This window comes from Heloderma suspectum, chromosome 3 (genome assembly GCF_057233095.1).
Source record: "Heloderma suspectum isolate Gila_16-S chromosome 3, 16-S_ref, whole genome shotgun sequence".
NCBI lineage: Eukaryota > Metazoa > Chordata > Lepidosauria > Squamata > Helodermatidae > Heloderma > Heloderma suspectum.
This window is the reverse complement of record NC_139460.1, coordinates 237911210-237933909: the sequence shown is the minus strand read 5'-3', so window position 1 is coordinate 237933909 and position 22700 is coordinate 237911210. Positions and strand designations below refer to the sequence as shown.

Genomic DNA, 22700 nt, shown 5'->3' with positions numbered 1-22700 from the left:
GAAACCTGTATTGTCATTATTCATTTTTCTGCTTTAGGACATAGCAAGCATGAGTTGTACCCAGATGAACTCTAGGTTGTTAGTGGTTATAGGCTATTAGGACTATGTGCAAATTAAATAAAACTTAAAAGCCTAGTGTGGATATACAGTTGCCAGTCTTGTAAATATGGTAAAGACATTGGTATTAGGCAATGGGCCTGCCTTACTCTTTCTTCTTCCATGCAAATCCCATCCTGCTTTCCATTTGAAAAACTAACCATGGCATTGGGTTATGTCTACATAGAGACTAATAACGATCGATATTTATTATGGCTAGCCTTTCATCAGAGTTTAAAACCAGAGGGTGAAGTTGGCTTTCAAACATTAACCTCAGTTAGTAACAGTATAGACATAATGCTGTAACCATGGTTAAAGCTCACAAGAGATGGGGGGGCGGTCATACAGAAAAGGGGGAGAAGGGAGCCCACAAATCGCTTGACTGTGGAAAGGGTATCCGTAGAGTTACATCTACTCTTTGGGAATCTTTACATTTTTAGTTTAGCTCATTTATATATAAATGCTGCGATATATTAAATGAATTAGAAATTTTACTGAGTCTGAAGATTATTTCTAAACCAATAAACAGTAAAGATCTTATTGGTTCAGGATCAAAACAGACATTACTTTAAAATCTGTGTCTAGCAGCTACATACTTTGTTCATTGTTATCCTAGAGTAAGCACAGGGGCCCAAACTGGATCTTTAAAGCCCCCTTACTCCCTTGCTTGGGTCCCAATCTGGACCCTGTGCTTACTTTAGAGTAAAAATGGAGGAGGGAAAATATGTAGCTGCTAGTCAAAGATTTAAAGTAATGTCCATTTTCACCGTCACTTACAAGTTCCAAGTGGTCCAAGGGAGAATCTACAGGGATGGTGTGGTGGAGGTGAAGGAGCTATATTTTATTGTGATATTTTATTTAATTTTCCTTGATTTTTTTATTGGCAGTGACCACGTTTGGACATTACACTAATCTGTGGTTTAGCGAGAGGTGAATGAGCTTAGCCTCTTCCTGGACTCACATGCTCCCCCTACTACATGACCTAAAGGAGAAGTTCAGAAACTTTTGTATCCACTTTTAGTTATTCCAAAGCTTGCCATCTTTTCCAAACTAAGCATATGTAGCTAATATTAACTATGGCTAGTGTAAACAAGCCAGTATCAGAAATGATGGTTTGAAGTTGGCTTGTTTTAAACTAACCATAGTTAATGTTAACCACAGTTTGTTGGTCGAGATGACACAACAAACTGCAGTTAACTAAAAATGGAAGCAAAAACTTCCAAACTCCTCAGCTGTGCATGGGTAGAGAGGAGGAGGCTAGGCTTGTTCACATCTCACTAAACCATCGTTTAGCTTGACACCCAAGGTCAATATCACCCAAATCTGGTCTGACTTGGTTGCTACTGTTAGATCTGGTTCAGACAATAATCTAAATCTGTGGTTTAGGTGATAATGACCAAACTGCCGTGAGCCTTAAGCTCAAGGGCTCTTCATCCTCTCCTTTCATCCTTGGCATGTGAGATATGAACAAAAGCTTCTGCTTTCACTTTTGACTAATCTTCATTTTCCTGCTAAGTACAAACTTGGAGAACTGTGGTTTATTCTAACTCTAGTTAGAGTTAAAACAAATTAGGATCAAACTGTGGTCCCAAGGAAACTTCTGAAAAAGGCTGAAATCATCTATAAATTTATAGATGACAAGTGGGATTGCTAACTGTTGTACCTTCATCATGAGTCTCATAGTTTAAAGAGACTATTTTAATGTCTAAATTCATGATCATTCCAATTTTTTATGCTATCACAGTGTTTTTCTAGCCAAAGCTTGAACTTGTGGCTGGTATAAGCTTGGTATGAAAGGCATTTAAATGTTGTCACTGCTGGGTTAGCAAGGTTAATCTTTAACATTTTCAGAGAGAATTACTTGGCAAAGGAGTCAGGATTCAGCCAGTCTTTATTAGTGATGTTGCAGTTACAGAATTTGGAGTGGAGGGTTCAGAAATGACCCTCTCCCAGTTATAGCAAGCTTTTTATGATACAAGCCAAAATCCCTTTGAATTTCAACCAGACTCCTAAATAAGCTAGATAATTCTCATCTGGCCCATCTCCTTCCTCAAGACTTACTTTCTAGCAGCAGCAATGGTGGCAGAGAGGTGAAGGCTGCTCCTCAGCCTTCATTATGCCTGACAAACCTGGTGCAGAGATCTCTGGTGCAGCGATCTCCGGGAAATGTGATTTTCCAGGGCTGATGGGCCCTTGGTGAGGGCCCAGCAGCCCTGGCAAATTAACATTTCAGGCAGTTTTGCACTGAGAACTTTCTGTTTGTAAAGCTCTGGGGTCTAATGAAAATCCAAGGAGTAGCCTATCCCTTCAGACCTCATCCCACATTGTTACTGCTGAAAAGTGAGCCTAATAGAAAGGGAAGGGCTGTGGAGACTCACCACCAGGATTTAAGGAAAAGAGAATTCAACAACAATCAAGGCTGGAGACAGTGGAGGACTGGCAGGGAAAGATCTGTAATGGATCAGGGATTTTTCAGAGCCAAATTGATATGAGGCCAATTTCGTCACCTATTTTTTTTTTTAAATGTGACCTCCTCATCTCAGTATTGTTGAGTTTTTTAATGTCTGTTTTTAAAATCTACTTATTATTTGTACAGAATACAACATTTCTTAATTTGCCTGAGCATTCATGGCCTTTACAACAAGCAATAATTCTGGTTACCCCCCCCCCAACTCTGTCTTACAATTCCTTTGCAACTTCAGTCATTAAATTAAACAGGAACAATAATAGTTATTATTTGTATATAAAGTATTTGAAACATACAACACACCTTTCCTTCACATAACCACTGTGAGATTCCCAGTCTTTATAATATCATTTTTTAAACAGAGAACTGAGACTACCAATACCAGCAAATTAATTGATTGGCAAGTTAAGGCAGTGTTTCATAAAATGAAAAAAAAAATATTCCCAACTTGTATGGGGAGAAGTTGGAAATATTTATTCATTTTAATAATTTCTCAAACTTACTTGTCACATTCATGGCAATAGTAACACCTGGAGCAATGCACAAAAATTGTAAACAATCACATTAATAAAACATAATTAATACTTAACATTTGTATAGCACTTACATAAGGTCAAAGCTCATCACATGCACTACCTATCTGTAATCTTTACAACAACAATGTAAAATACATCAGTATTATTATCCTCCATATTGCAGATGGGGAGGGGTACTGAGGAGGAGAGCAGGCGGCTTGCTGAAGGCCACCTAAATGAGTTCATGGCAGAGGCAAGATTGAAACCAATGAGATTTGTAGCCACTATGAAACACCGGCTCTCATAATCACTGATAAAAAAAGCTACATCGCACAAATTAAAAATCAAAATTTCCCATGTTCAATGAAAACAGAGTAATAGCGAAGACCATTACTGTAGCCATATTGCCTTTGGACACAGCCATGTCCAACTCAATTTTGAGTTGGTTTCCATCCCTCAGGTAAAAAGGGCTTCCAGAAAGCTTGATATTTGTCATCAAGTCTGTGCATTTGTTCACATTCATGCCTTGTTAACCTCCCTTCCCTCCCTACTCCCCACCATCTGTTAGCTTCCCATTTACATTAATAATAATTTTCTGTTGAACTAAATACTATTGAGCTTTAATGAATCCTTTGCCATAACTGAAAAGCAAATATGAAAATACATTTGCATAAAGTTATGAACTTACTAAATGGATTTTTAAAAGCATTATTTTATTTATTACATTCATTCATTCATTTCTATACCACCCAATAGCCAAAGCCCTTTGAAGTTCAATTAAAGGAATGTGTTAGATCCATACTTTCCACGAGCAGAACTCTGTTCATGGAATACTTCCAATGAAGGAAGCGGGGAAGATGATTTTCACCCATTCCTCTCCCCTCCTGCAGCTACCTGTACCCCTTGAAAATCTGCTCTGGAGGGTTGGCAGTTCCACTGGAACAGTGTGGGAGGAGATGTAGGGGGCTGCAGGGGTGCTGGCAGAATTGCCTCCCCCTAATCCTCTAGTGGGAGCCTCTGCGGGATCTTGGTCCCTCCTGCAAATAGGAGCCCTTCAGTCTGTAGAAGGGCGACTCTGGATCTAACCCATTATATATTACCAATACAACGCTATACATGGTTACTCAGAAGTAAGTCCAATTGTTTTCAATGGGGCTTACTCCCTGGTAAGAGTGCTGAGGATTGTAGCTTAAGTGTAATATGGACTACCAATTTAAAATGTTATTTTAAATCATTTTGTAAAATTAAAAAATTATCTACTATATATTATGTTATATTTTATATATTATAAACATACAGACAAGAAATTAATAATTCTTTATGTCCTAGCAATGCAGCCAAAGAGGGAAAATCACTGAAATTTAATGAGCAAGTATCAACATTGATTAGAGCGATCCTGTTCATATTTTCTTGGAAGAACATCCCTCTGAATTCAGTGGGGCTTAGTAAATGTGTATAGGATTAGAGCTTAAACAGCTAACATTTACACTGTTCAAGTAACTTTTTTTTTATACAAAAAACCCAAGTTGAGATCAAAATATTTCACTGACATTCATATCTTACTCCTGACAGGACATATGACATAAAAGATGAATGTTCTACCATTGTCCAATTTTGCATCCTAACCATGTCATTTTAAATGAGTGATTATATGTTATATGTATGTCAAGTTATTGTTTGAATATATTGGTTGAGAATGGATTTGCATAAAGACATACATTTCTTCATAATTAAGTTATCCTGGAACTCTCATTTCACTCATGTTTCTATTTACAATGGATCTTACCTTGACTCCTAGTTAAATATGCATTTTAAGAAGAAGGGGGAAAAATACCTTCTTTCATTGTTTGGCGGGGGGGGGGGGAACAGAACAAAACAAGAATGGAGGCAATTTTAGCTGAAGGTCCTACTTCAGCTAAACCTTTTCAGTGACTTCAATAGAAAGATAATCTTTCTGTGATTATGACCAAACCCTCTCGTTGCTTAGCAACACATAATTAAGGAATATGTTTTCAGATCCGCTTTGCAAGCTGGCCATTATCAGATGAAATTACTGGAGCAACAAATGTCATCCTCATGCAAATGAATTGGTTGTAGGGAAAGAATGTTTGACTCAAGGAAGAGGCTGCTCAGCATCCCAACAATGCTGTCGGTATTGTCTTATAATAGACTAATATTTTAAAAGGGAAACCAGCTATTGATTCCCTCCCAATCCCCAAATATACATTACAAAGTTTAAATAATAAAGAGAGTGATGAAAAGAATAAAAGGTGAAGGCAGTCAGATATTCTAAAGTGCTGTGCAAATGTCACATGTATAATGTGCATTCTGAGGCATTTGTTCTCAGGGCAAAGAAAGTGTGTTCAAAACCATTTCTACCATATTTAGAATGAATATCTGCCTTCACCCTAAGAAAATATGAACTCCACTGAAAATTGTCTGTACTCACAAAGCTACTGAAAGCTGCTAGTGACCGTCGGACTGTGCTTGGCAGTGTTTCCAGGCAGAGGGCTCCTAGTGCTATCAATTAGGAGGCACTGTGAGGCTATTCGGTCTTATCTTCCTTAACAGATTTTTTGTGAAAAGAAAAAAAGGCGGAGGAAGCTGTTTGAAACCTGGGAGTGTTACAAGGGGAAGACACTGTCACCTGTACTGCCAGTAACATTCCGTGAATGAGACAATGCCAACTGCACAATAAACGCCTCATGTGGAAGCATACCATTTCCACCGTTTCTGAGGTAACACCCAATGACTCTAACAGTTTTTTGCTCTTCTTTTAACCCCCCACGGGGAGAGGTTGGAATTTCATGAAAAAAATGGTGGGGGAAAGGTCTAAAGCCCCGTTCCCAGAGCACCATGGCCCCGATCCAAATCAGAGCTGCAGACGCTTAAATGGAGATAAAGCAAACTAGCAGGCATGGCTCCACCGTTTGTACTAGATAGAGCATTTATTTTGGCCCTAAAAATTAATTTAAGAGGCTCTGGTTGATAGATGGGACTAAATGCTAGTCCTCTAAAAAACCATTTTATCCCTATAAATTGAAAAATTCTTAATTCATATACAAAATTATATGGAAATCACCTCAGCTATAAATCATACGTACTCTTCTTTCCAACATTACTAAAAAATCAACAAAGGACCAAAGTTTAGCAAAATAAGCACTGCATCTCATAACCTATGCTCTTTCCCCACCCTTGACTTTTTCAAAAGGATTGATTAAAAACAACAACGTACTCTGTTTCTAATACAGCTCTGTACAGAATTCTCATCTATTCAAGGTATGCTTGTATTTATTTCAGACATTACAAAATCTAACCCAAGAACAATCTATGTTTAAATTGAAACGAGGTCTGAATTTTGGTAACTTTTATCACTCCTCCATTTAAAATAACACTATATCATTTACAAGGCAGTGTTTGTTTTTGTGCTTATAAATGGTATACTTTGAGGCACAATCAAGCCAAAAATAAGCACTTCAAAATGATATTAACTAGAAGGGAGTTATGCACATGCTTAACTCTCCCACTGAAATCAATGAGACTTAAATGTGCTTTACTGTGGCTTTTCAATGAGCTCAATCCTAGCAATATTTACTCAGTAGTAAGTCCCACTTAATTCAATGGGATTTACTCCCAAGTAGGTAGACATAGTATTGCCAACTTAGTCACAACTACCTTTTTTAGGATTATGTTCCAGTGGAGGTAGTCAATTTGCTAATTTAAGGCAATTTCTACAGTTCCAGCAACTGTCTTCGTCAGGGTTTATTTGAACACATCCCATGCAAGGGATCTGCTAATAGTTCCTCTTGTTGCAAAATGAATTACTTAGGCTCATATTTGCTTAGCTTTGTTAACTTTAGAAACTTATCAGCTTATGTTTTCCAAGTAAAAGCAGCAACAAGGAAAGGAATTCCAGGAGAAGCAATCCCACGTATTTATCATTCTAGTGGTTAATGATTGGCTTTAGCAGTAAATGCAAACTTATTTTGTGAACAGCTTCTGCATTCATAAGTATTTCCAACAGGAAATCAACAGCACAGCATTTTATTTGGGACACCCTATTAAAAAAAGAAGGGCACTGTCCAAAAGGAATAACAATTACTGCCCAAGTTTGGCAGATCCAGGATCACATCATTAGTTGCTTGATAAATTTCATCAAGGAAACACTAACCATTTCCTTGGAGAAACACATTTGCACTGATAACAACTGGGAGAAGTCAGTCTTGAAATGAAACCCTTCAGCCTAATTGCCTAGAAAGTGTATAGCATCTAATCTTATGTACCTTGCAAATAACAGAAACGGCAAGATTCATTGTGGAATGATAATTTGGCATACTTGCCATTTTTATTTGCTGTAAACCCCAAAAGCCAATTATAGCACACGGTGAATCCTAGTGCTGGAGTGATTTAATAAGTATAGAACAGATTAATATCACCTCATGATGTGTGAGACTATATATTTAGTAATTTATTTCTAAGGTCATTAGAACACTGAATATTTTTTTAAATTAAACATGAATATAGCAGCCCTAAAGAACTCTATAAAGTAATATACTTTAAAATAATTACTTGGCTCAGGTGATGCCATGGTGGAGACAATGACTGGTGGCCCTGTGCGCCTTGTGGTTTTCTGATACGGAGAATGCTGCATTGGAAAACTTGGTCCTGCTGGTACCAGGTTGGGTTCTGTTTGGCCCCCTTGCTTTCGAAGGAGTTGAGGGCTGTTGTGAGGGCTGTGCATCGGGGACAATGGAGGATTTCTATCCCTCTTCATCAGCTCCATGGGTACCGTGTATGTGGTTGAGTATGCTGTTTTGGGACTTGGATGTGGGTTCGTTTGTAGTGCGTTCATAGATATTCCAGCCGGAGCAGAATAGCCAGCTGCTTGTCGAGTGTGCATATTGCATGGACCAGAACCACTGTATCCAGAATTGGGAAGGAAAGGAGCAACTTGATGAGGTAACCCAGATGCCGGGTAAGTTGCTGTTTCCAGAAGATGTTGTGTTGGAGCACTAGATGGACGACGAGTTAATGCTGCAACTCTTGGGGGCACGGCCTGCATAGAAGTGGCTGGTGGCTGATGCACTACTGCACCATCTGCCATAGGACTGGTGGCAGGGTGCATCCCATACTCATTCTGGAGCAATTCACTTCGGTGACTGAAGCTGTTAGATCTGTACCTGGGACGGATGATGGCGTTCTTCCTGTCCTGCCTCTGCAACTGCATTTCTGCTTTGTAGGTATGAGCAATTCGAAGAAGAACCCTTGCCTGCCCTAGATTTGGAGCAACTGATTTTATGTCGTTGTCTTCCATCACTGCCAGCAGGCTCGGAGAATCAAATCCTTGCTGCAGCAAGGCACTGAGTGTGCTTTCAGACACTCCTTCAGAACGCATAAGTGCTAAGAACTCTGGATCCACATTCTTTTTAATGTCCTGTCCTGGAAAACGCATGGGCATTTGAGTATGGGAAGGAGCTGTGGCTGTTTCATAGCCATTATAAGGAACCTTTGCACCAACATTTTCCCTGACTGGTCCATAACCATGGTTTACAGGAGCAGCTACGCTTCCATCAGGAGCTGCAGTTGAATTTGGATCAACTACCAAACATGTTGGAGTAACTTGTCTATTGGCTGCAGAATCTATAGATCTGTCCACTGTGTCATTATAAACTTGCCGGTTGGGAAAAGTTGGAGGCTCTACTCCATATCTAGGCATTTGAGGTTCAACTCCATACCTTGTTGGAGAAGGATCTCTGTTTCGAATCCTCTGTGCCTCAGGAATCATTTTAGTCATAGGATCTCTATACAAGCGGCTTGCTTCAAGTGGGGTAGGTGATCGTACTTGCATCTGATCCCAAGCCAATCTGGCACTCGGCATGCCATAATTCGGTAATGGTCTATTAATCATGTGGTCTCTGTAGCAGCGTGGGTCTTTAGGTGATCTAGCAGCTAAGGATGGGTCACTGTAGTAATCCTGAGGTGGCAAGGAACTTCGTGCAGACACTGCAGGCTGCCTGTCATAGTAAGCAAAGTCAGGAACAGAACCTTTCCGTATAGGACCTTGGTTAAAAACTGGCTCCTGGTATGGATACAGTTCTTGCTTCAGTTCAGCACCTCCCTGCAAGATGATATCATGGGATCTATGGGTTGGCTGCTCATACCAAACTCCCTCACCACTGTAGGTTAGAGAATTCCTTTTCCCTGGAGGTCTCTGGTATTCAGATGCATTTTCATTCTCCCAGTTGTCTTCATACCATCCTGCTCCATCCCAGCTCTGAGAGCGGCTAATATGTTTGCTTGGAATTGGCATTGGAACACAGTAATATTCAGCTTAAATAAAGTACAACCAAGCTCTCTTGTTAAATCTTCGGTTACACGCATAAAACAAAAAACAAAAAAACACACTATATCTGAATCCTTCTGTAGCTTCAGGAACCAGCCCAACAAGTGGTTTACTATTTCAAAGTGCTGCCTGAATTATTAATTCTTCGAAACTTTAGTCGACAAAACACAGCAAAGACCTAGCAGTAACTCAGCCTGGCTCCAAAAACTGTAGAATGGGAAGGTCTTTTCTGTACAATTCAGACATGGAAAAGAGTTGCTGTACTTAATCCAGATGGTTTATCCCTTCCTGCTTGGGATGACTTGCTCACATGGACAACTAGTCAGTTTGTGAGGATTAAAGGCTAAATAAAACCCCTAAAGCTTTTGTTCCATGTGACATCATTTTAGCCTGATGCAGCCTACTGCATCAGCCCAAACACCGCAGTATACATTTGCCCTCAGATCACAGCTATCACATTCTTTTTTTAAAAAAGTTTCCTATGCATAACATAGGATTTCTTTAAAATTATACCTTTCCTCTCCCTTGCTATAAACCTCTACCAAGAACGGGAGGTGGGGGAGGGTAATGGAGCCTCAATGTCAATTCAATCTTAATCCATCCTGATGAAATGCTAATCCCACACAGAGCTAAGGACATATTAAATAGGAGAAGGCCTGCCAGCCCTAAGAAGGAAAATATACAAGTATATAAGATCATGCTTAGAAACAATCTAGGTATCTGTGAAACACTTTATGAACACTACAGATTTTTTTTTTTTTTTTAATACTGGGGCATCAAGGGGAGGGGAGAAGAGAGGCCAGTTTCAATCCAGCTCCGCTAATTATTCTCCAAAAGGATTCTTTGTGTTATTACCATAATTCTCAAATCCTTTCATCATCCCAGGAAGGAAAATTGCAGAGGTGTAATCTTAAAGTGTAATCTTAATAATTTTAAGACCTGAGAAGAGGTCACTGAAAAGGGAGGATCAAAGGCTCTAAAGCCTTGGTTTTACAAAGCCCAAAGCAGAGAATAGACATTACCTTTTGTCTCCTGCTATGCTATTTACACACACACTCACACTCGATGTAAAATAGACACAACTATTAATTATACTTTGCCCCATCATAATGTTAATATGGATTATACATTCTCATCACAGAGAGGTGGAAGGATTTAGAGAGAGGTATTTATTCTTTGTCAACCTACTAGCCATTGCTACACTTGGTTAACACTTCAGAAGATTGCAACAAACACTTTAAAAACACCAACAAAGTCAACAGATATTGAGTGGCGGTAGCCAGACTTCCATGAATCCTTGTTTTCACAAGAACTGCTCTCTTTCTTTCTCTCTCTCAGAATTGAACAGGACTAGAGAACGTATTTATAATGTTTCCTTTCTTTGAGAAAAGTACAGATATCCACGCAAATGTTAGATTGTGATATTGAGGAAGAAAAACAGCGTAGTAATAGTCACCATTTGGTTGTTGCTAGGTCAGCTTGTGCATTTTTAGGGCTAATCCACAATAAAATGTTTGAAGCCCCAGCTGTCACATGATGGTGCATCATGCTATTATGATAGCCAAGTCACTAATGCAGTCTAATGCATCTATCATACAAATGCCTCTGGGCTATATTTCTGACCCAAATAGAGACAAGATGTCTTAGTAATCCCTAATTTTTTTTTTGTTACTGCAGTAAATAGTACAAATCCTTTTCATCACACACTAAGAATTTTATATGTACGCACAACACACTTAAATATTATTCTTACATTAGGAAATATCTGATTGGCACCTAACTTAAAATCCAGTCTGATGGCAGATTATTGGGTCAGATCTATGGGTCCTAGCCTGGGCATCAGGCCACAATTCAGTCGAGCTGTTGGTTTTATGCTTGAGCTGAGTGGAACATGGCTATATCCTATTGAGTACTGCCCATTACAAGAATGCTGACCAGTGATTAAAAAAACGATCCCAGTTTTTGAATGTTTTATATTCTTTTAAAAAGGGTTTTAAAGGCTGTCTTTGTCCTGCTATATAGCTCCAGAAAAGGAATTTACCCGGTTTTAAAAAAGGAGTAGCCTCTTTTGTTTTGTTCCTGTCCCCAAACCATTAGTTGATCCTATTTGTAGTTTCATTTCATTTTATTATGGCTTGGATCAAAACAATTCCTTAGGGCTTATGCAAGCAGCTTGGGCATGCACAGTGGAACCTTGGCCTCCCCTTGAACAGCTGATTCTCCTATCCTGCTCCATGTCATTCCCTTTGTTTCAAAAGTAGCTTTTCATGTGACATGGGGATCTGCTATTTTGGGGGAGAGGGAAAGGGAGGATGGTCTCGAGACTCACATGGTTCTTTAGATCCTGATGGATATATTTTTGCTTTAATTTCTTGCAGTATTAGAGCACTCAACCAGTAAGGTGTTTTTTAGAAGGAGGGGAAACAGCAGCACAGCTATTTCTCTCCATATCTACTGCATTCAAATGGGAAACTGTGCTACCATCTTCCAAAACAGGCTCATCAAATTAAACCAAAAGTGTTGCTGGATCTGATTTGGTGGAAAGGCCCATGTACCTCGAAACTTACTTTTTCAGTTTTGCTACATGGGCATTGTTAATTTGGAGGATAAGGACGAATCCTCTAAAGTTATGCTTTGCTGAACTTTAGTTACACTGGGGCCTGCCTTTATCTAATTAAATTAAGGCTGTGCAAGCTGTGGCCTTCCAGATGCTGTTGGATTTCAACTTCCATCACCTCTCACTATTAGCTATGCCAGCTAGTGCAGATGGGAGTTGCAGTCCAACAATATCTTGGAGGGCCACAAGTTGCCCACCCCTCAGTTAAATCCACAGGTAAACACGCTTAACTGTACACAAGAAATTGTGCCTGGGAAGTATGCAATATTGCTTGTATTAATGTATTATGCTAAGCAACACTATAGAAGTGACTTTCCCTTTTTCTGTAAGCCCCGGGGTAGCTCCATTCAAGTTCTTAAAACATGCCACAGACTCTAGGCTCAGAGGAAAAAAAAGTACTGTCCTATCAGTCAAGCTGTAAGAATATAAATTATGCAGTCCCTTCATGAACCCCTACATTTAATTAATGTTCTAAATGAGGTGTGTGATAGAAATTGATTGGACTTTTAAAGGTTTGAGATTAGCCAAACAAGTGCCATTTTTCTTACAGGCTACAAACTGCATCTACCAACCCCATTGTTAGCTACTTGTATTCTGGGATGTGTGCGTGGTATGGAGGAATCTCATTTCACCCAGGAAGCCAGATCTGGATTTATAGGTAGGGATGGGCAGGTGCCCCCCCCCCAGTTCTCCAGGCGCCCACCCAGCCCCTGGACCCACACTCAAGCTCCCACCACTCACTGAACCGCCTGCATCCGCTCACTGAGCTCCGCAATTGCCATTAAAAAAATAATAAAATGGTGATTGTGAAAATGTGCATATTTGCATATACGCAAAATGGAGCCATGAATCGCCTATATAGGCAAGATTACAGGCGTTTGCTTGCCTGTAATCTTGCATATATTGGCGATTCATGGCCCCATTTTGCATATACACAAATATGTGCATTTGTGGATATGCGCATATTCGTGTATATACAAAATAGGGCTCTGAAGAGCCCATATACGCAAGATTACAGGCAAGCAAACGCCTGTAATCTTGCCCATATGAGCTATTCATGGCCCCTTTTGCATATATGCAAATTTTCATGATCTCCATTCCCCCCCCCGCCATGGCGATTGCAGTGCTCCATGCCGCCACCTGGGTGAGTCCAGGCAGGTTGCTGAGAGCAGGCAGGGGCTTAGCAAGTGCGGTTTGGGGTCATGGATGGTTCCGCTGCATTCCATAGATGAGGTCATGTAAGGGCTATCTTATCTGTCTATATCTGCATATGATTGGTGGGACCCCATCCTCTGCCTCATTGGCTGGGTTTTCAATTCTCTGGTTCACTGACTAGAGGAGTTCTCTATCCCCAGGAACATTTAAATAGGGGGTGGTTCTTTTTTCTTTGCCTCAATTGTTCCAGTAGTCGTGTGTTGCCTTCTTGCTTCTTTGAGACATCATGTGCTTCTTCTATCCTAAGAAATGGCTAGACAAGATCCCATAAAACTTACTGTGGTCCAAAACAGAAACAAAAGTCTGTTTTGGACCACAGTAAGTTTTATGGGATCTTGTCTAGCTGAACATCTATGCAATCAGTGAAGGAAAATACCTAATAAATCTCAAGCTTTCTATTTTCATGCCATTTTTACAAGATGGCATGGAACACACACACACAATTCATAGAGCAATTTTGGAACAATTTTAAAACTTTAAACAGAACGTGTACATGAAGTAATGAGTGCTTATTCCATTCTTTCCTATAGGTATGTTTCTAGGACTTTAAAAGGAAAAAAAATGCAAGTCTACCTACAAGGGCTGCAGAATTCATCATCAGGAATCTGTGGGGTGGGGATAAATTGCCCTGCACAGGCCAGATGACATCAGTGAGATCAGAGATAACAGCAGGGAATCTTCCAGGGGGTGGAGCTTGGAGGAACCCAAGGAGGCTTTGTGGGCCAGAGCAGGCCCATAGGACACAGGCTCTGAACCCATTCTCTTGCCATTTCAGTAACATTTTGTTATTTTCAAAAACTGGTGTTACTTTGAATAGTGTGCACTCCTTTATAGCACTAAAGTGTACAGCTTTTGTTTGTTCATTGTTTTGAAAGAAGAAAACAGACATTTCCTTTTGTAGCAAGTCTATTTCCTCCATTATATTCATAAGTTATTGAACTACTGAAGAAGGATCAGCCTCTGCAGTAGTAATGGGGAAGCTGCATCCACTCCATAGAACTATTCAAAGACACATAGAGTACCAACTTTCATTTTTCTTAACTAGATTAGGTAGTGGCTCTAGCGGTTATAGAAATGTATTCTTGAACAATAAAATGGCTTGAGAGCAACATAATAAAAAAAACACCCAAATCTGTCCTATGGTTTCAAATTTAATTATTTCTAAGCCTAGTGACATCTATTTGAAGAGCTCTTTCAAGGATTTCCACTTTTGAAGTTAATTCTGCTCTACAGAATTAGGATGAATCCAGGCTAGATTTGTATAGTGGAATTGCCCTGTCTCATTCATGGAATTTTACAGAGGTAAACTTCCACTGTAATACAGATGGACAACACCATCGTCCAGCTATATCCCTCCCATGTTTTTCCACAACCGAATCCATCTTGTTCTTTCATGAAAAAAAAATCTGTTAAGGAGGGGATAAACTGAATAGCTGCACAAAGTATTTTGATAGGTAGTGCTAGGAGCTGTCCATTTGGAAGCACCCTTAGAGCATCTCAGATTAAGTGTAACACATATACCGAGAAGCTGTTGGACTCATTATGAAATTATTCATAAACTTAATTATATGCAACAAAATATGCAAATAAGCTACTACAGTCCACTTACTCATGATATGTTTCTCATGTGGCATTGGAGGCTGAACCATTTCATCCACGTTGCTATATAGAATTACCTTGTGGGAAATAATTAGACTTTGGATTCAATCTTGGCCATTAAACAGGAAATTCCAGCAAGATTAGGATGATACTCTACACAGAGACTACTCATATATGGAGTTCAAGCAGCATTTAAGTGTTTCCCAGGATCTGTGTAGACTCTTCAAGATGAAACATGAAAACCAAGTCCATAAAAGTAAGACAGACCTATATTTTGGAATCATGCATTGGCAGACAAAAACACCACACAAAACGATATTCCATCTTTATCGCTGCCTCTGTTACAAAAGCTTATGTCGGTAACGCTCAGTGGGCTGTTGGGGCTTCATTCACTTGTTTTACACTTCACTAAATGCAATGTACAAGATGTTCATTTGCACAGCTTGTTTCATGTCTATCTCACACTCTAAATCTTGTCATATAGATTCCCCCGTGCCCCAGCTTTGAGTAAGACAAGAGAGCAACATGTGCATGGTTTGGAGAAAAAAATGACATTCCTCAGTGTGGTAGGAATGACTGCGCATCTGCCTAATTTGGAGCCTACATAGCATCTCATTTGCAAGCCAAGGAAAGTCCACTTAAGCCTGTGGGGAACATGGGGTCACGAAGAGTCGGACATGACTGAACGACTGAACAACAACAACAAAGTATTGCTAACTACACACACAGAACAGCAATATTCACTTGAACTATTTATCTATAAGATTTGGCTAGATTCCTATAAAGATTCATCTGTCCTCGATTTTAATGAAAATAAAGAGGCACAAACACTATCAAAGCAAACAGCTTTTTTTTCTAAACCATAATTGTAGAGACACTGCTGGAGCTACCTACTATGCTTTAAGAGTTCTACTTCCCAGTTCCAGACAGATTCTTTTCCATTCAGGAGCCAGAGGTGAGCCAGGGGAATTCCAGCAATGATTACAGGGGATCAGGCAATGGCTTGAAGTCTAAGCTTCTGCTGGCAGAAGCACTAGCAATGGTTGAATGCCCTAAACTGCAACCACCAGAGCATACAAGGAAGGAGGTGATCCTTTTCCCCTCTTTGATTGTCAGAAATTGGTACAAGTACTGTTGATTGGTTCATCTCTATGTCTTGCCATCTTGGGCAAAGTGGGAGAAAGTGATTTAAGACTTCTTGGTACAATTCAAGCAGACTGCATGTTTATAATATATTGTGTACTCCTTCTAAATACAGATACTTCAGGGCAAATTCGTTTTTTCTCTAATGTTTGCCTCCAGTAGGGTCGATAAAATGAATCCACCTGACTTTCTTTGTTTCTTATTCTGTAGTACCAACATAGCTACTAAGGGTATGTCTATGCATGGGGTTCTAAGGACCTCGCTGGTCCAATTCCATGATCTATGATCCAGTCGCCACAGCACTTTCCAATGCATACCAACATGCGTGCGCACACGCACACACACACCTTTTCACATGTCAAATACAGGGAATAGGGTAAGGACCACTAAACTACAAAGTCACACTATACACTTTTCCAGGTATTGTTTATCATACTTTTGATTTAGCATCAAAGCATTGAACCAGGACCCTGGGATGTTTTCAGTTCCTCTGTAGACTTGGTCTTAGGCCCTGAATCTTATCTGGGTAGCAGTTCTTATATCAATACAAACAATAACCTTATGTTCTGTAGAAAGTTGTCAGCTGTTTTTGTCTGGCATAATATGATTCTGTGGCAAATATACATCAAATATGGAACATTATATGCAGCGCATTACATTTGGAGTGAATAACAAGTGTCTGTAATCCACTCAACTAGTAATGACTAAGTAAAAAAAAAAGAGCCATATTATCTCCCCAGTCACCTGTACATAAGGTTTTAAGACATCCAGATATATTACACCATATAAAAAGCCGTATCTTTCTAAAATTATGGATTCATCATCGTCCAACAAATGCAGCCACCAGAAAACCTTGAAATGAATTGAAATCCCATGAACCTTAGTCAGGCGAAATAATTTTTCAGTATTATTTTTAAAGTATCTCTTAACTGCATTTAGTCATAATCTGTTATTCTCATAAATGTTTTAATAGCAGTTGCAAAAGCATGTTGTGTGGTGTGTGACAGCAGCAAATTCCTTAAGCATAATTAAAATTGCAAATGTACTTGGCAAATGACAAATGGATTTTTGGTTTTTATGTAAACTGCACCTTTACAGATTAGGAAAAAAATATTTTGGTGAGGGAAAAAAACACACAGAAGAGAAAGACTTGTGAAATCCATTGTTCAGAGGAAAAGAATCTAAACTTCAATTGTATCTAATGCTCTGTTAAGTAGGCTTGTCCTCTGATCCTCCTAAGTTTCTTGTACACTTAGCAACCACATCTGATAGCAAACATCAAACTGGAAGGGTGCCTTTTGAAAAATCTAAAGCTGCCTGATGGAACGCTTTTAAGTCAGGTTCAAAGTCTGTTTTAGAGATGAGATAGAGCGCTACACCTGCATGTTTATGGCATTCTGATGGGTAGAATACAGCTCTCACTCGCGCTCTCACTCTCTCTCACTTGCTCTCTCTCTCTCTCTCTCTCTCTCCAGCCATACAGTTCTGGCAGTTGTCAGCATTTTTTTCAGGATTACAAAGAAAGCATACTTCACTCTGCTCTGGAGAAGATTAACCCAATTTTGATTGGGTTAATTAAACTGACAGGTGGAATGGCTTTAACATTTTTTCTGTATTCTGTATGATGAAACAAAGACCCGCCACACACACACACACACACACACACACCATTTCCCCCAGCAACCACACACTTCCAGCTTGGAGTTTGAAATTTACTCCTGTCTCATAGGGAACACTGCTTCCCAAGGGATATCAGTTTCAATAATGTCTTTCACAGAGGGCCTGTGTATGGAAAACAATCACAAGCATCAGTCCACCCTCAACCGATGGCTAAATAATTCATAACAAACTTAGAAGCACTGGGTGAAGGTGTGTTAGTATGTGTGGGGGAGGAATATGAGTTCCACTGAATGATTTCCCTAGCAAAAATTCCAGAAAACTTTAGCAAGATGCTGAGGTGCGGATGCATATCTGACTACCCTTGAAGAGCACCTGTGTCAGTCTGCTGAAGCAAAGGACAACCAAGAATCCTGTGGTACCTTAAATGCTAACAAATGCATCAGCTTTTGTACACAAAAACCTACTTGCTTTATATATCCAATGAAACAGGTGCTTGCCTATGAAAGCTTGTGCCATAGCAGTTTGGAAATTATAGTTATCCTTTTATATTCCTTATGGGACAAGGTTTTTAAAAACATAATAGAACTTCTGGTTCAGTCTGGGAACATTATAATCTTACCATTCATGTCTAGGTTCATTTTGTCTACAATTCATCATACTTCTGGACAGATCCTGTCCTCAGAGGTAGCTAATCAGTTATAAGACACAATTTAAGTTACCGCAGATTGAATAACACCCTTCTCTCTCTTTTTGCTACTGCCTGTAAAACTTTTATAGGAGCACCACCAATTTTCATCAGAGAGAAGTATCAGTGAACTCATTAGAAAGTCTGACACTGTAGGTAAATAGAAGTAACGTATACTGTCTAGACCAACAGCAGGGATGGATCAACTGCTAACTAACCATGGTATTCTTTCAAACAGTTATTCTGTACAAACTGATTAAAATGTGTAAGAACTGGCGAGGAGCTGTACTTTCTGGATTGTGCTTTCCTAACAACAATGAACCAAACCCCCAAAATCTAAGCTACGATGTGTCACTATCGCAAATATACCAAGATGTACGCTAAGGGAAAAAACTTCCCTAATGAATACCTAATTGATCTATGTACATACTTTTGTTTGGGGCATTCACTTTCACCAACATCCTGTAAAAAGCCTGACTAGCCAGTTGCAATCACTTTTGCATTTTAATTATTCTCATAATAATGCATACAGAAGCTCTCAACGTGGTTTGCCATCTCCACACATTGTACAAGCTGTTCAGTAAGAGGTGGCAACACAGAATCCTTGTCTGAATTTCCTAGAGTGCCTGGTTGCCATATCTATCATAACATTAAATGCCTTAACATAGTTCATGAGATGATAATCCATAGCAGACTGCACGCTACTATTTAGCATGCTTTAATGGTTTTTGCGTAGCCTGAGGCACACAAGCTTATGTCACAGAAAGGTATGCTGTGTTTTTCCAGCCTGGACCTTGGAAGTTGATCATAACAGCAGGGCACATGGTTGAAGCTCTCTAGTAAAAAATTATGGAGAAATACCATCTCTGAAAGACTCCTTGGCAGGCTTCCCCAACCTGGTGTCCTCCAAATGTCTCAGACTACAGCTGCCATCACCCCAAACCATATGCAATGCTTGCTGTGGCTGATGAAAGTTGTAGTCCAAAACATCTGGAGGGCACCATGTTGGGGAAGCTGTACTACAGTATAAACACAAGACACATGGCCATAGGTTTGCACACACCCTTTCAGCCTAGAAGGTGAATTCACTACCAACAGAACCATTCAAATTTGATTATTCAAGTCAGCAAAAAAACAAAACAAAACAAAAGCAACACTTCCTAAGTAGACATCTTAAGATCTTGCCAAGACTCCCTGTAAAAAGGGAGACCATGTGGTCCTCACGGTATTATGGCACATCACCCCCTTATCCTCCCCCAATTTTAATCAGAACCATGAACATCCCAGTTTAATTAAATCAAATGAACAGAGGTGTCTAGATGTCATGATTGCAGGGATAAATTGTAACACATAGTAAGAGTAAAATGTAAAGGCAAAGGGCTATTAAACATTACAGAAGGTTGCTTCTTTTCCATCATGGGAATTATTTATGTGAGCAAGAAGCCAACTGGTTATAGCTGCAGCTATTTTTGTGGCTCTCACACACATTCCTTTGAGCTTTGGGGAAGAACTACACATTACAAACAACACAGGGCTGCTACTGAAAACTGCAACACCATCTGGATTAGCCTCTATACATGCACACACACAAAAGTTGTCCAGTGTCTTGATGTCATTACAATTCGCATTTCCTTGCTCCCACTGGCTGCTGCTGGCAGAGGTAAGGAAACACACATCAAAAGCATGAGGTTTGTTGGTGAGCACTAACTGCATTTGTTTGTAATGTACAGTTCCGCATTTATAAAATTACTGCAAGTAAGATCCCAATGTTCCATGTTCATTCATATACACACATCTCCAGCCTTAGTCATACTTAAGAGTAGACCCATTGAAATCAATGTGTCTTAAGTTAGTCATGATTAACTTAAATCCTGTAGGGCTGTATCCAACTGTCACTCTGCTTACACTATTGACGTACTGCTAGTGTAAGCGACCTCTAGCGGTACACCAATAGTGTAAGCTGGTGCTATGGGTTTCCCTGGAAAACCTGTTGCATCAGCTTATGCTATTCACGTACCACTAGAGGTCACTTATGCTAGTGATACATCAGTAGAGTAACTGGACCAGCAGTGTTGGATTTCAATGGGTTGGTTCCAAGTATGACTAAGTCTGGATCCAATCTATGTGTTAGCTGTTGCTTATATGGTTTTTGTAATTCTTTTCTTTCTTTACTGCTGTTTATTACATTTGATTATTAGGATTGTTTTTAATTTGGTTTGATTTATATTCTTATTTCACAGCCAAGTTTAATTTTATCATAGAAAGGCAGGGTATAAATGTCAAAACAAAAAAAATAATGACAACTCTCATGGGTGAAAAAAGCAGCCCAGTTGTGAACTGGTCCTAAAAAATGGGATAAAAGAAAGTAATGCATAGATTTAGATTCTTCATTTTTTTTTCAAATCAATTCATTTGAGTTTCAAACTTTCGCAAAGGCTGAATCAACATTTTTCACATTGGGTTTGTATGTGGGATAATTTCATAGTAAAAACCTTACAAAGTAATTGCATGTGGTTTTTTTTAACTATTGCTTGCTAACCACCATGAAAAAGATAGATAGATAGATAGATAGATAGATAGATAGACAGACAGACAGATTATGTTAATTACAGGCAACTACAAAATACACGGATATATCCAGGGAACAGCTCTCTGCTTTGTGTTGTATTTCAATGACGCCATTAGTGCTGAACTTGATTTCCATAAAACAAAGGACAAATGAACGATTGGCATATTTTCTAAAGGTCTTAGGAATATTTCATTAAATGTACTGGTTACATCAAGGCTTACCTTCACAAATTCTGTCCAATCGCTGCCGTTTGACTTTGTGTTTGTCCACAAGTGCCATTGTGCTACTGCGTTTTATAACTTTTGGAATCAAAGGATAAAGCAATCCCCCAAGAACTTATGGAAATTCACAGTAGTCCGAGTGCATAACGTCACTTTGAATCCTGAAACAAGAAGAGAGTTGTACATAGTTGGCCCTTGGTAAAACAACAATCTGTATTGGAAATGCCTACAGATGCTACTTGTATTATCAAAATGAAATAGCTTTAGTATTTTTGGCCCCTAAGACAGTTGGCTACAAACTGAATGCCCCATGCCCACTGTGTAACGAAGGAGACAAAAATAACTGTTTAGACAAATCTTTGTTTCAGTGCCAGATTTTCATTTCAGCTGCAACAAACCAGTTAAAACTCGACACACTTCTCAGTAGGATGCCCATGTAACTGCTATGGCAGCAATGTGTCACCACAGTCATCCTATGAGGATGTTGCACTATCACGAGAGGGTGAGCTGGCAGTAGCAACTGCCATCCTCAACGCAATGCATTATGACAGTGCACAGACAAGTTACATGGAATAGATGCACATAGGCTGGAGAGGAATGGAACAGAAATGGGAATCTCTCTTCCCCACCACACGCAATCAATTGATCTTTAAGCCATTTTGTTCATTATGGAGCCCTTAGGCCTATGCAAACTCATGTTGTATTCATGGGAGAGCAAACTCTTAAACAGAACTGCAAAGAAGCAAGGAACTAGACATTATGACAGACACAGGACTGCAGTAACACCTACTTCCTCCCAAACATGAAACACTGAAGGTTATACTTGTACTTCATCTCAGACCTTGGCTTGGAAAAGATGCTGCTGACGTTACATACCATTCTCTGAGAAATTGCACTTAAACAGATCCCTAAGGCGAGTATGCCAGACTACTGTATCTTAAGACATTAGGGACAAAGTTGAGGGAAGAAGTCAGTAATGAGATAGTAGGCCTGTGGGCACAGCCTATCTTTTATATATATATATATATATATATATATATATATATATGTATATGTGTATATATATATATATATATATATATATATTTGCACAGTACTTATACACTTTATGAAAGAATGAATTTTTTCCGACCCAGTTCTCTGGCTGTATGCATTTTTACTATAGCGTACAACCAAATATGCACTTGTCATTTGAGCTTGATGTTAAGCTATCTATACTTCATATAATGCTTAGGCTATAGATATGAGCATATATGCAATGTCATGCATCTTGTCAGCACAACTACATTTTTATGATGAAGTCCTCAATCTGCACACATTGGGGCTCAAGATGTCTCTCGCACTATAAACTGGATTATATGTAATTTCAATTTATCGCTGCCTTACCTAGCCTGGTGTCCTCCTGATATTTTGGATTGTTGTTGTTGTTGTTCAGTCGTTAAGTTGTGTCCAACTCTTCGTGACCCCATGGACCATAGCACGCCAGGCCTTCCTGTCCTCCGCTCTCTCCCAGAATGTGCTCAAGTTCATATTCATTGCATCGGTGATGCTATCTAGCCATCTCATTCTCTGCCGTCCCCTTCTCCTTTTGCCTTCAGTCTTTCCCAGCA

General features: G+C 39.5%; 1 protein-coding gene across 12 annotated transcripts in view; it reads right to left on the bottom strand.

Annotated features, from left to right (window-relative positions):
* The window catches only part of CTBP2 (C-terminal binding protein 2), a 289621-nt gene that overhangs the window by 96528 nt on the left and 170393 nt on the right, over positions 1-22700 (bottom strand). For 6 of the 12 annotated variants that reach the window (XM_084841495.1, XM_084841487.1, XM_084841493.1 and 3 more), the window contains one exon: positions 21091-21251. The exons of 3 other annotated variants lie outside the window; for them this stretch is intronic. In XM_084841495.1, the coding sequence (XP_084697621.1) occupies positions 21091-21148 (58 nt within the window). In that variant the 5' untranslated portion in view covers positions 21149-21251. Of the gene's footprint in view, positions 1-2579; positions 21252-22700 lie in introns of those variants that run through there. 3 more of the 12 variants (XM_084841484.1, XM_084841485.1, XM_084841486.1) reach the window with 1 other exon arrangement.